The sequence below is a fragment of the Podarcis bocagei genome, assembly GCF_964188305.1.
Source record: "Podarcis bocagei genome assembly, chromosome: 17".
Lineage (NCBI taxonomy): Eukaryota > Metazoa > Chordata > Lepidosauria > Squamata > Lacertidae > Podarcis > Podarcis bocagei.
Genome location: NC_138143.1, coordinates 40,753,086 through 40,767,571, shown reverse-complemented (window position 1 = coordinate 40,767,571; position 14,486 = coordinate 40,753,086). Strand labels below are relative to the sequence as shown.

General features: G+C 40.1%; 2 protein-coding genes across 3 annotated transcripts in view; one reads left to right on the top strand and one right to left on the bottom strand.

The window, feature by feature from the left end:
- Positions 1-14,486, bottom strand: part of MAN1A2 (mannosidase alpha class 1A member 2) — a 36,708-nt gene that overhangs the window by 10,079 nt on the left and 12,143 nt on the right. Inside the window, exons 4-8 of the mRNA XM_081176493.1 lie at positions 8,577-8,695; positions 4,754-4,834; positions 3,652-3,746; positions 2,812-2,935; positions 2,344-2,437 (exon numbers count right to left, since the gene is read on the bottom strand). Coding sequence (XP_081032619.1) covers positions 2,344-2,437; positions 2,812-2,935; positions 3,652-3,746; positions 4,754-4,834; positions 8,577-8,695 — 513 coding nt within the window. The remainder of the gene's footprint in view (positions 1-2,343; positions 2,438-2,811; positions 2,936-3,651; positions 3,747-4,753; positions 4,835-8,576; positions 8,696-14,486) is intronic.
- LOC308576716 (signal peptide peptidase-like 2B) lies at positions 11,295-14,446 on the top strand. Of its 2 annotated transcripts, none has more exons than XM_081176560.1 (2): positions 11,295-11,403; positions 12,676-14,446. In XM_081176560.1, the coding sequence occupies exons 1-2, from the start codon at positions 11,389-11,391 to the stop codon at positions 14,287-14,289; spliced, it is 1,629 nt and encodes a 542-aa protein (XP_081032686.1). In that variant the 5' UTR covers positions 11,295-11,388; the 3' UTR covers positions 14,290-14,446. The 2 variants fall into 2 exon arrangements, with proteins under 2 accessions (XP_081032686.1, XP_081032687.1); XM_081176561.1 differs by lacking the exon at positions 11,295-11,403 and having other exon boundaries at positions 12,381-13,180; positions 13,769-14,446.

Sequence of the window (14,486 nt, the reverse complement as noted above, 5' to 3'; positions counted from 1 at the left end):
AAACTTGAGAAGCATTTCACATAACGTGCCGATCACGGAACAGCAAAGTGGGCTTTTCATTTCATTCCATATTAAAATTATATTAGTTGACTGTTCCCATTCAATTTACGCAGTAAGGTTGAGTGGGGACAGGCAGGGAAGCTGCCGTAGACCTTGGATTCCAGTCAGAAAACACAGTATTGGACAAGTGGATCAATAATCTGACTCAGGGTATATGCAAACTGGCTCTTAGCTTATCTACTTGGCCACAATATCTGCACTGAAAGCTCTCCAGGACTGTGATCATGTTACTGCTTAATGTTCTCTCTTGAGTAAGTTAAGATAACTAATCTTTTCCGATCTCTTCAGAGGTTTGTGTGCTGGGGACAGCAGCATAAAGCTGGTCTCTTTTCAAGCCAACTTTTGCCATCAAGGAAATCTTTTAAAACCTTAAGACTTTTTAAAGTGAACTAAGCCATCAGACTGACAGATTTGAAGAAAGTAACTACCCCCACATGCAGAACGTGTACCCAGTGCTTTTTTCTGGAAAAAAACGGTGAGAGAACTCATCACCACAAAGTTAGTTAATTTATTGCGGACCCAGTCCCAGTGCCACCACAACCCCACTCCCCTGGGGCAGTGGCTAAATGTAATATGTGATTAATAAACTCAAGCCGACAATGATCTGTGTTAGAAATGGCCACAACATTATTGATTACAAATATAGGTGGATTTTTGGCTCAGGCATTGGGTGTTTATCTGTTCCAGCTCCCCCAGACAAAAAAAATAAGTATTTAATTTAAAAAGAGTAAAGGAACTCAGTTACCCTGAGTTTCTGCTAAAAAAACAAAACCCTGCATGTACCTCATGGCAAAAGAAAAGTTGCTTACCAGTGACTGGTTTTTTCAGGTGGTTATCTATGCAGCCACACATATGGGTTCTATCCTTGCACTGACCTATGTTCAGAATTTTCTAGCGTTCAACAGACATTCTGGCAGGAAACCCACTCCCATCCTCAGAGCACATGCTCCAGGAGCCTGGCTCGCACTTTCCTGCTCAGTTGCTTTCGGACCACTGCAGCATCTATATAAGGAAGTGCAGAACAAGAGCAGGAGAACAGCAGCATCCAGAGTGCAGGTGGAGGTAGGCTATGTGACTGCACAGATGACCAAAGAACTGTAGTCACAGGTAAGCAACCTGCAATCTTCAGCTGCAGGTATGAAATCGAGAAATACACTTCACACGTATAAACAAATGAACTCAAGTCCACAAAAGCATATGCCATGATACCATGTGTAAAAGGCGTCACAAGACACTTTGTTGTAATCCAGCTGCCCCTCTGGAAAAAAGTAAGTAAACCAGTTTTTCCTCTTTGTGATTTCTAGGCAGTCTCACAAGTGGTTAAACTGCAGGCTGACTTACCCAGAGGCATGGCAGGTGCATAAAATATCACAGTGCTCAGCACAGCTTGTCAGAAAAGGCTGAGGTTATTTTTTTTTTTTTTTACGGGGGGTCCTCCCATCTTGGCAATTGTTTAGACCATGGGTAGGCAAACTAAGGCCCAGGGGGCTGGATCCGGCCCAATCACCTTCTAAATCTGACGATCCGGGAATCAGCGTGTTTTTACATGAGTAGAATGTGTCCTTTTATTTAAAATGCATCTCTGGGTTATGTATGGGGCATAGGAATTCGTTCTTCTTCATCCCCCCCCCAAAAACATATAGTTCGGCCCCCCCCACAAGGTCTGAGGGACAGTGGACCGGCTCCCTGCTGAAAAAGTTTGCTGACCCCTGCATGTGGACTCACTTGTAAGGACATTGTTTGCAGCACCACATCAGATGTTCAAGCCACTGTATGGTATCAAGCCAAAGTTAAAGAAAATTTCAGAGGATGCAGCAAGGCTGTAGACTCCTTGCCTTCTACTTCCATGGGTGTTTTAGAAATTCCTTTGGAAAACTAAGAACTACTAAAATTTAGTTAATGGACTTGCTGCTGGGATATGATACTTTGAAGCAGCTGTGAACTACATAAACTAATAAACGAAGCTTGCATTGTGCAGCATAGATAAATAATCCTGGAAGTTACTGAAGTCAAACTCCCCAAATCAAAGCTTGATGCAATTGTGCAATGAAGGAGGCAGGACTATTATTACTATTAGCCAGGACATGATACAAGAAACCAGAACATGAAAGAGGAGGATGGAGGATGCGAGTATGAAGCTTGTTCCCAAAGGCTAAACCATGGTCTGGGCTGTGATGTCTGAAACGGGTCTCAGAATGTGCCTATGTGTGAATGTGCGCTTATATGTGTGCATGGATAGATAGATATAATTGAATTTGACATAAATGTGGAGGAAGTACTCACGCTGCCCCCAGCGCCCAGTCCTTGGATTCAAGTAGTTTGGATAAAGCCCATTAGGGCGGTCCATTTTTTGAAGTAGCTTACGAATATGCATGACCTAAATGAAAAAAAAAATCATAATCACAGTTTAGTCTCAATACAGAATGTAAATCAAATCCTCTTCCATCAATTAAACAAGTTTAAATTGGTGCCCTAACAAATTTTGAAGAACTAGGCAGACTTTTAAATACCATTTCATTATAAATTGTCAATCAATTAATGGTCCTTGGTGGTTTATGCTTTTAATATATGCATTATTTCCATATTATTATGATTATTAAAATTAGTACCTGCAGGTCTCAGGGCAGTTCACAACATAAAATCACAATATAAAAACACAGAATACATAATAAAAACAAGGACATTATTTATAGTCACTGTCAATAAGTATCGAGAAACTTCTTATTCCACCAGAAAGAACACAAAACTAACCTTATCATAGTAGACAGGGTTGCCAGTCAAGTAGCTCAGGTGTACAAATTCCATGTGAAGGGTGCCAAACTCAGATAGGATACTGCTGCCAGCAGACGCCCAGCCCCAGTTGCGACCTACACCACTGGCAAAAGAAAGATTAAAGGGTAAATGTATACAAATATTTGGTACTGCTATTGTTCTACAGTGGTGCCCCGCAAGACGAATGCCTTGCAAGATGAAAAACCCGCTAGACAAAAGGGTTTTCCGTTTTTCGATGCGCTTCGCAAGACGAATTTCCCTATGGGCTTGCTTCGCAAGACGAAAACGTCTTGCGAGTCTTGCGATTTTTTTCGCTTTCCCCCCTTTTTCTAAGCCGCTAATAGCCTTTTAGCCGCTAAGCCTTTAATAGCCGCTAAACCACTAAACCGCTAATAGCGCTAATCCGCTAATAGGGTTGCTTCGCAAGACGAAAAAACCGCTAGACGAAGAGACTCGCGGAACGGATTATTTTCGTCTTGCGAGGCACCACTGTATATAGGAAGAGATTTAGCAATTTATCTATTTCTGTTAAAGCAAAGACCAATCAGCAACAGAGTACTGGGGAAGATAAGCACAAGCCAAAGGAAAAAAGTGTCCTTGAAACAATTCAAGAACCAACAGTGAAAGGATCACCCCCAAACTTGACTACTACTCAACATGATACTACAGCTAACACCAGACTCCAAAGACACCACATACAGGTATTTAATTGTGCAGAAAAATCCCTTAGCAGGCATTGAGACATCCTACTATCAGTGGCCAAACATAGGTTTTTGCTATTCCTGATTTCCAGTCTTCCTCTTGCCTCAAATCTCGTACCTTTTCAAATTCACCATTGCCCAAGGAATCCCTGTGGGTGTATTGAAGGCAGGAATAAGTTTTCCTGCAAGCTGGACCGCTTTTAACTTAAAAACCTGTAACACAAGAAAGAAAGTTGAGCACTTCTCCATTTTTTTCTGTGTAATCTTATACATATCATCTTAGAAGTAAGTCCTTATGCAAGTAAGAATAGAAAATTGCAGGTTGGGTTATTTTAACTCTTTTCTATCCCATTCTAATTCTGATATTGGCTCCAAATGGCTTATAACAAACAATTAAAACCACCACAACAAAACATATTCAATAGTTAGTAAAAACATGAATACAAATGATAACAAATTATATACAAAAATTAAATATTGGGAAAGGCTAGGGCAATTTTTAAAAAAAAGTTTTAGCTGACACCTAAAAGACAGCATTGCAGGTTCCCTAACAAGTTCTCCATAATCTGGGTGCCACCACAGAAAAGGCCCTGCTCCATGTAACGCATCTGGGATCTCTGAGGTTGGGAGCATCCAGAGCACCTCTCAAGATAAGATCTTAATGAGATATGGGCAAGTTCATATGGGAGCAAGTGATCCTCCAGATACAGAATGGTACCCAATACAGATCTTTCATGATCTGCTTCACAGGCTGCAGTTAAAACCTTGCTGCAAACCATAAACTAAGACCTCAAATTTTGACAATTGATTTCGGACAGGGTGACAAGTGCTCATTACTGTATAATTATTGGCAAATTTTGTGCCAAATTCTGCAACCTGAATATACAACTTAAAACTACCTCACACATATTTTGCTGGGGAGAAATGAGTTTCCATAGTACTAAAGCACCCCACCCATCTCTTTTGGCTCCAGATATTTCATTTTAATGCCTCTTTTTAATAAAATGAAAACAGATTCTGTGGCCAAGGCCCAGCATTTTGAATTTTCTGCATTTGTACTGAATTTTGAAATTCCTATCACTCCTGATTACAGCTATGAGTTTGTGGTTACTTACCTATTAGTGAGGCCTCTGAAGCAGCAAGAAAACAAGCCTTTGTTCCCTTTTAAGAAAACTAAGTAAAAGTTGCACATATTTCCACGATTATATTATAACACTTACCTCCTGACCTGAAAGGTAATAGGCCGCAAGCAAGCCACCAATGAAGCGGATGTTGACTTCAAAGACAGATACCTCTGAATTCTTGAGACAGAAAAAGGGATATAAGCTAGATATTAGTATAGAGTATGTAGATTTATCACAAATTATTACAGTGAATTTATTTTTTAATTAAATATGTATCCCATTCTTCTTTCTGAAGGTTCCTAGGGTGGCACCTCTTGCTTTAAATAATGAATTCCTGTTAAAGGAAAACGTTATGAAAATGATGTATAGATGGTACTTAACCCCTGTAAAACTAGCAAAGATCTACCATAAGAGTGACAATTTATGTTGGAAATGTAAAGAAAAATAAGGTACCGGTACCTTTTACCATATGTGGTGGATGTGTCTCAAGGTGAAATACTTCTGGGAAAAGATTTATAGTGAATTGAATTTTTTTTTGAAATATACATTTATTAAGAAACCAGAAGCCTTTCTACTTGGAATAATAGGTTTGGAACTGCCCAAGAAAGATGTCAGATTGTTTTTGTATGCCACAACTGCAGCTAGAATTTTGCTAGCCCAAAATTGGAAATTACAAGAAGTACTAACAGTGGAGGAATGGCAGATGAAGATGATGGACTTTTTGGAGTTAGCTGACCTGACCAAAAGAGTCCGCGACCAGAAGGAGGAGGAGTACCAAGAGGAATGGAAGAAATTTAAGGCTTATTTAGTTAAATATGTTAAGATAACTTAAATAGAACTACTTGTGAGTAATAGATTGGCCTAGGATTTCAATATGTGAAGTTGTATAACATTATGGATAGAAGTCAATATGAAAAGAAAGAAAGATGTTAATTGAACAAGTAAATTTTATATGAAAATAGTATTGGAAAACTGCTACAATGAGTTACATGGAAACTCAGCTAGGGGGATTTGAAGAAGTCACCCAACAATGATAACAAAAGTGGGATTATAACAGTTAGGATATATGTTTGTTTGTTTTCTCTATATTGTAATGTTTTTCTTGTTTGTTATTACATTTGTTATAAATTTGGAAAATCACAATTTTTTAAAAAAATAAATAATGAATTCCTGGAAATGTTTCTTTGGAGATATAAACCCATTTAACAGAACAGGTTTTGGAGTTAGTGTTACCTCCTATGCGAATTAGCAGTATATTTTTCTGGCTAAGAAGCCCTTTCACATCAAGAATGTGTGCAAATGTGTTGTTTCACACATACATTAAACGTCCATACTTTATTATGAATTGATTTTAACTTTCTGTACAATTCGGCTCCCACCCCCTCTTGTAAGAATAGAAAGGTGGCAAAAGAGATGTGTGCAAGTTGCAGGCAACAGTGGTGTACTGTTAAGAGGAAGATAACAGGAGTCATGAACTGCTGCCATTGTGTTTTTTTTTTATTTTGGTGAAAAATGACCTTCTTACATAAGAGATAAAACTCTTATAGTCATATCTGTACAATTTGTTGGATTCATAACATAAAGCTCCATTCAGGAAAACTTTCAAGAGCTCCAACTATCTATTATAGGGAGAGACAACAAATTGCATTTTAGAAATATTTCACAACCTGAAAGCAATGGCTAACTGAAATCTTCCATTAGCATACAAGGGATATAATCTTCTTCATAAGATATAAAATCTGACTTTCTGTGGAAAGTTTAACCGCCAAGATGCAAGAGAGCTGATGTGAGCAAAATCCTTTCTCACTTTGTTTTCCATGCCCCAAGTATTCAAAATCACAGTCTCTTAATCAAGAGATCAAAAAAAGAAAGGAACTAACTAGTTGGTCATTCAGTTTCTGACTGATGAGTTCTCATAGAAACACAGAACTGCAGAGTTGGAAAGGACCCTGAGGGTCATCATTCTAGTCCAACCTGTTGCCATGAAGGAATCTATACATGACAGGTGGCCATCCAACATTTGCTTAAAAACCTCCAAGTAAAGGGAGTCCACCACCTCTCGTGGGAATCTGTTGCACTATTGAACAGCTTTTATTGTCAGAAAGTTATTTCTGATCTTTAGTCACTCTCCTTTCTTGTAACTTGAATCCATTGGTTCAGGCTCTAGTCTCTGGTGCATGAGAAAACAAGCTTGCTCCATCTTCCATGTTGACAACACTCTTTACCAGGCCAAACATACCCAAATTCCTCAACTGTTCCTTATAAGGCTTGGTTTTCAGTCTTTTCATCACATTGGTCACCCTCCCTCTGCACACATTCCAGCTTGCAATATCCTCCTTAAATTGTGGTGCCCAGAACTGGACACTGTACTCCAGTCTTATATTTGTGCAGCTGGTTCTTCCTGCCTAAGTCTATAGCTACACCTTTGTCCTGCTGAAATTCGTTTTGTTAGTGTGGGCAATGTTTCCCAATCTGTTAAGATCATCTTGAATCCCAACTCAGTCTTGACCAGCATTGACTATTCCCTCTCATTTTGGTGTCATCTGCAAATATGATGAAAATTCCCTTGATCCATAAAGGTGTTGAACAACATTGGATGCAGGACAGAACTCTGTGCCACCTCACTTGTCACTTTTTTCTATGATAGTGAGGAATTGTTAGTGAGCACTCTATGGGTTTGGTCAGTCAACCACCTACAAATTCACCTAACAGTCACCTTGTCCAGTCCACATTTTACCAGAATGTTGTGGGGGACTTTGTCAAAAGTCTTACTGAAATCAAGATACACTACCTTTCCATAATTCCCCTGATCTACCAATCTTGTGCCTGTATCAAAAAACAAAAGGTGATTCATCTGGTATGACTTGTTTCTGAGAAACCCATGCTGTATCTTAGTCATCACAACATCCTTTTCTAGGTGCTCACAAAACGACTGTTTAATTATCTGTTCCAGGACCTTTACAGGTATTGATGTCAAGCTCATCAGTAGTTACCCAGGTCTTCTCTTTTCCCCCTTTTAGAAGATAGGGACAAAATTTGCCCACCTCCAGTCCACAGGCACCTCATCTGTTCTCCAATAATTCTCTATAATTTTTGAGAGGCTCTGAGGTTACATCCACAAAAGCTACTCATGTCTCTTTTGGGGGCTGAACATCAAACCAGCATCCTGCTGTGTTCTCTCTTTCATAGAAATGTGATTGCCAGTGTTGTAGGTCCCAAATTTCCTTTGAAGACACTGAATTTCTCTTCCTAAAAGAAAGGAAGGCAGCTAGGCTGGGAGAAAGCCCCTCCTCTGGGACCAGGAAAACACATTCTCTGTTATTAAAAGAGAGGAAGAATGGCCTTTCCCCTCATGCTCCTGGCGCTGTGTGGAACTGAAAAAGCTATTCTGCTATTAGTCAAAAGAACTAGAAGCATCAAAGCAAGAGAATTCAGTTTTGTTTTGTTAGGAAAAGCTTGGGACCAAGAAACCTAACTTGGAAGAAGAAAAACTTCTGTCTCCCGCAGGCTTCAGTGAAGAAAGTATGGCACCAAGGATGTAGAAAGACAAGAAAAGCATGAGGTGGGCTTCTACCATGTGAAGAACAGAAATCCACCATTACATCCAGAATTTCCTTTTCCCCCTTGAGGGAAGGAGGACAGCAAATTAAAGCAACATGTCTTAGATAAGCCTGGAGACCAAGTCCTGTGAGGAAAGGTTGAAAGGTCCTTCCATTTTGTTTTAAAATTTCCACACAGTGTTTGTGAGTCATCAAAAGACACTAATCAGCTCTTTTTCAGGCTTCCTTTTAGAAAGAAGAAGAGTATTTGAAGTTTGATCAAGCTAATAAGTTTCCTGCCCTTCCGACTCTACAATTATATGATTCTATGTTTCTCCAGATAGGAAGAAATCGGACAACATACAAAAAGTTCAACTTACCACACTGAAATCAAGGTGATTGTCAATCCACTCCTGCCCTTCTTTGAATTCATCGTGAAGGCCCATAATGTAGAGGGTATCCAATGCATCTACTATAGTGGCACCCAGCTGTGAATTTCCTACAGAAAACCCAGAATTCCCATTATAACTAAATGTTTTACTTATGATCTTCCCCTTCAGTGTAGCCAGTATTTATTTGTAAGCTGGAACTATCCTTTATAAATAAATCAATTTCTCCAAGTATGAATCAAACAAATTGTTAGGGGTTCTAGTTACAATCAAGCAGTATATAAATATTTGCTGAATGCATGAATAAAGATTTAAAAAAACATGTGGGACATGTGGGAAAAACAACTTCAACAAAAAGAAGAAGAGTGAATTGTCACGCCTTTAAGAACATTACTCCTTCAATGTTATTTCTGTGCCACATTTGCATCTGCCTCTCCTTTGCTAAAAGGTGGGAAATGTGTCAAGGAGCAGGTTGAAGAATGGAAGAGTACCTCTTTCAATTTCCATTTTCTTGAAACATCCTTGAACAAATATGTTACCCCAGTCTAATCCTACCTCCAGGTCAGCCTTCCCCAACCTAGTGCACCCCAGATTTTTTTGGACTACCACTCACGTCAGTCCCAATTGGTATGGACAATGGTCAGAGATTATGGGAGTTGTACTGCTTAACATTTGGAGGAAACTGGGTTGGAGAACAGTGCTGAAGGCACTATGAGCTGCTGTTAGGGGCCTGAGAAGGTCAATTCCCTCTCCATCCATCCACCCACTTTCCTTTTTTTTTCCCTTAAAAAAATAAATGACACCCAAACATTCCATGTAACAACTGTTCTCAACCATAGACTTCACTGACAGATTTCCTCTGAAAACTCACAGATCCTTGTTGCAATACTTTTGGCTTTTCAATTTGCAAACAGATATACTTCTGCATAGTATACATGTTGAAACCGCTACGTTATTTTTAGGTGGCTTTGTTTCATTTCCAAACTGTTTTTTATGTATTTTTTGTTGTAAACCACTTTGATATTTTTTAATGAAATAATATGAATCTCTGTTCCTTTGAGTCGCCAAAGAAATTCCTGTGCTCAGACTGATACAAGAAGAATCACTTGGCAGGTAGAAGGGGAAATCCCCTGGGAAAGTTCTCCTGCCTGTAAGGACAGGCAGCTAGCTATTCATGGGTAACAACAAGCTCACAGAACCAAGGCACCCACACTTTCTCTCTCATTCACCTCCCAGAAACCTCTCTATCCCCACTTTCTGCTCTTTCTGGCACCCATCATTGCATAGCAAGTCTTCTTCATGGATGCATCTGTTTCTCTTGAAGCCGGTAGGAATATTTAGCTTTTTCTGATTGGTCAAGCAGAGCTGGTTCTATTTTTCTGACTGACTGAAGTGCTACCTGATACTAAGCAAATCTGCAAGGGGAAATTCAGCAAGTGGCAGATGAGTAGAAAGTGACAATCCCTTCTACAACCCCAAGCCAAAACTTCACGGTAACCCTAGCAGTATATAATATCCAGTCTTATCACTCAACCAGCCAGCACTAAAAAGTTTCAGTGCTAAAGTTCACTCATAACCTTGCCTTAGCAGCAGCAGCCTCCATAAATTCAGCGCCAAAATTCAGCCCTTCCCTTTGCACTCCATGGCTGCTGCTCCAAGTCAAATAAGTTGTGATCATGCTAGCAAAAGGTTTAGCTTTCAAGGTGCCACAGGCAAAAAACGAACAAACAAAAACTGGTCATTCTTCGTTCAACTGTTAGTAAAATTTCTTAAGGCAGAAAATTAAAATGGGCATATTATTGGACAAACCCATATTTTCTTTCATTTAAATGTTTGTAGTAAAAAAAAAGCAATATAAATGTTGTTTGAGCTTATTTACCATGTACATAAGGGTGGTAGGTGTCCAAAAAAACTGGAAAAGGGGGGGAAATGTAAAAAGCTGGGGGTGGGAATCACAAGTAAACAATAGCTTCCAGGTTTTCATCGACCTGCATATAGAGTGAAAGTGCAGTGCTGCACATCTCTATTCAGAAGTAAGCACCACTGAGCTGAGTGAACTTAACAGTAACTGTGTTGACAAATGCATATAATACTGTTTCAATGCATATAATACTGTTTCAATAGCATGGTAGGACTACACAGCTGTGTAGTCGAAATTAATGCTTAGCTGCCTTCCCCAGCCATAATGTGTAGCCCCTGCTGATGTAGTGATTACAGCTTGGTGATTTAACTTTGTCATTACAACATGGATACAAATGTAATTTAACAGCCCGCCCCCCTTGGGTTACTGGGGTGTGGTGGGGCCATTCCAGGTAGAAAAAACTGACTGACAAAAACCATGGAAGTAGAAATAGGACAAAGAGGAAAAAATATTTAACAAAATACGAAGGCAGTCAATGAAAGGCTAATGTACAGATTACAGAATTGCAGCCCTCCGTAGCGTAAGGCTATGTATCATTTCATGGGCAGTATTCTGATCCATTCCTTTTCCCATTTCAGAAGTAAGAGACTCTTGAGTTAAAATTCTGGAGACTGCATGGCATGTGGGACTGACTATTTCCAATCTAATCTTAGAGGGGAAGGCTTCATAGGAGAATGGAGTCTTGAGTGGTTGCCAGGGGACAATTCTTAATCACCACAGGCAACTGAGTAGTGAATTCTTGACAGTGGTGGGGGGGGGGCAATGCTAGGGAGGCAGTATACAATCAAAGGAGGCTCTTTAGGTGCTATGCAGGTAGCACCAAGGCGTACTGTTAACAAGAAGAAAAACAATGGCTGACCCCCATCTCCAGAACCTCAAAAGATGCTCGTTAAACAGGTCTGTTCCTTAAGTGAAATACACAGGCACCTTGGTAGGCAGAAAACAGTAAAGCTAGGCAGTATTTATATTAGCAGAGACTAAATTTAATTTTAGATTGTGTACTATGTAGAAGATTGTGACCAGATGTTCTGTTTACCATCTAGTCTGATGAAGAGTTCTGGTGAACCCAAAAGCTTGCACACTATTTTATGTTATTCTATTTAGCCTAATAAAACTACTGCCCTAGTACAGATTTAAGAATTTTTATTATGGGCCAACATGGCTACCTCTACTTTTTGTCTGAATTAGAAAATATAGCCATTCAGCTGTGAGATCCTAAATTTGAGCTAGAGGATCTTACATCCTTGAAGTGGGGAAGATTCTTTCCACCAGTAGAGCATGGGACTCTTAATCTCATGTTTGTGAGTTTGAGCCTCACCTTGGGCAAAGGATTCCCACATTGCAGGGAGTTGGACTAGATGACCCTTAGGATCCCTTCCAACTCTACAATTCTATGATTCTACCCAACTGGGCTTCTACAGCATTGACTTTTTACCTAGCACACAACCTAAAATTAATGTCCACCTTTGCTAACATAGAGTCCCTAGTTTCTCTTGATTCCTATTGTGTAGCTATGCAGCCTGTAATGACTATCTCCTATACTTCAAATTTTTAGAGGACAGTCATCTTTATGAACTAAAATGTTCACATCACACCTTCTTCTGACAGTCGCCAGACTAAGCTATTAAATCATAAAAACAGTAATAAAATTTGATTTCCAGTTTGTAATTCTAGATCCGTATCTATGGTTGAAGAGAAAATTAGGCTCAATTTGTGACAAACAGCCTTACTGATAAACTTGTTGTGCAAAAGCAAGAAACAAAAACTTATTAGAGAAGACGCAATGCAGCAGACAGGGGTGGGGTTTGTCTCCATGGATAGGAAGCTGGGCTTATTATGTAACAAACAAGGTTGGGGTTATATCCATGATGTGGGGGTAAGGCTGTCAGGAACAGCTTACCATGTAGCAAGCAGAGCTTGGGTCCCAGGGGCCTAAGCTTTGAATTAAAGGGGGGAAAGGGACAAAATCTCTTTTACAAGAAGAGAAAGCAGCAGCAGCGTGTGGTTACAGTTCCTAGTAAAGATTAAGGGAAACTGCCAAGAAGGATGTTTCTGTTTCTAGCCAGCTTGTTCCTGCTCCTTATTCCACCTGTGCTTGCTCAGAACCCTGGGGTCATCCGTATCAGCCCAGAGAAAGGAGGAGATTACTGCTTCCTCTTCCCTTCACAGTGGATGAAATCACATCAAGAGGGTAACAAAAATCGCTGGCTTCACCCTGCGCTCGGAACTCAGAACATCAGTTACTCATCCATGTGTTGCCCACCTTCATTCTTTGGGGAGGAAGACAATGATGGTGGTGGATTCAGCACAAGAATTGCATCTGTAAGGGAGGGCAACTGCAATCTCTTTGAGAGTGCCCGACTCCATCAAATTAACCAAACCCAGGGGCTGTTGACTCTTGGTGGAGATGCTCCCTATCTCGTGAAAAACCGGAGATCCAGATATAGCTGGGGTCACTGTGAGGAGGTCACAATCTCAGGAATTCTTCTCCAAGATGTGGACATTCTCTATTTATTGTTTAAGAACTTGATCAGGGACTTGCTACACAAAACTGGGGTCATTTATCTGATGTCAATGTTCATAGTCACCATAGGAAGCTACTGGGCAGGCAGAACAGAGAGAAGAAAGCAACAATATATTGAAAGCCGATTCCAAACAGAAGACGATGATTTTGGTGAGATAACAATTGACACCAATGCCTACTTCACATGTACTTGTACAGTAATGGCCACCTTCATGCTACTTGCTCTTTACTATTTCTATGATCACCTGGTACATGCAATGATTGGCATTTTCTGTCTATATGCATCTTTCAGTCTGCATGGTTGCTTAGCTCCATTTGTAAGCAAGCTTCCATTTGGAAAACGTGTAATCCATCTCCCATTTTTTCACAAAGGTCTAGAGATCAGAACATTGCTTCTAACTGTCCTGTGTATAGCCATCAGTGCACTTTGGGTCATCTTCAGAAATGAGAATGAGTGGGGCTGGGTTTTGCAAGATGTTCTAGGAATCTCTATTGGCATTTACATTCTGAGAACAGTTCACATGCCCACCTTAAAGAACTGTAGCTTGTTTCTGTTCGCTCATTTGTTTTATGACGTACTCTGTCTGTTCGTCACTCCTTTCCTAACCAAAGCTGGAAAAAGCATCACGGATGTGACAGCTTATGGGACACCAGACTCTGAAGAGATCCCCTTTCTGTTGAAAGTACCAATATTACCCTCAACATCCATTTTTGATGACAGTTCTTTTACTGCTATAGGCCTTGGAGATATTATACTTCCTGGTTTCCTGGTAGCCTACTGCCACAGATTTGATGCTCAAGTCAACTCCTCAGGGGTCTATTTTCTAGCTTCTACTCTAGCTTATAGCTATGGTCTTATGGTGACCTTTGTTGTAGCAACATTCTTACAGACAAGTCAGTCAACTCTCCTATACCTGGTGCCCTGTATACTCACTACTACTATGGCTGTTGCTGCTTCTCGCAAAGAGTTCATCCTTTTTTGGACAGGTGTTGTCTCTGCAGAAGACCTGTCTCAACCTTCTTCACAAAAAGACATCAAGCACCCAGATACATTACAACATTCAGAGGGAAATCTCTGTCAACAAGAAGGAAAACAAATCTCCAACATCACATTCCTCAAGGAAGATATGACTAGTTCCAGCATATCCACAGAAGAGTTATCTGACCTGGACACACTGAGAGATGAGATGACTAACTGCATTCTAAGTCAGAGAGAAGATGATGCTCCACATGAGGGCTACGAAAACAAAGAGGCTTGAGAAGCACAGAGACCACATTCTGTGAGGAAAGGGGAGAGGAAAACACCCCACATACATATGCCACTGGAACATTTTGAGAGACAAACAGGGCACTTCAGGTTGAAGAAATACAGGTCCATTAAACCACATTTGGAAATAAAGCTACTCTGTCACTCTTGCTGTGAAATTCAATAAATTAAAATGCACTGTTCTCCTCT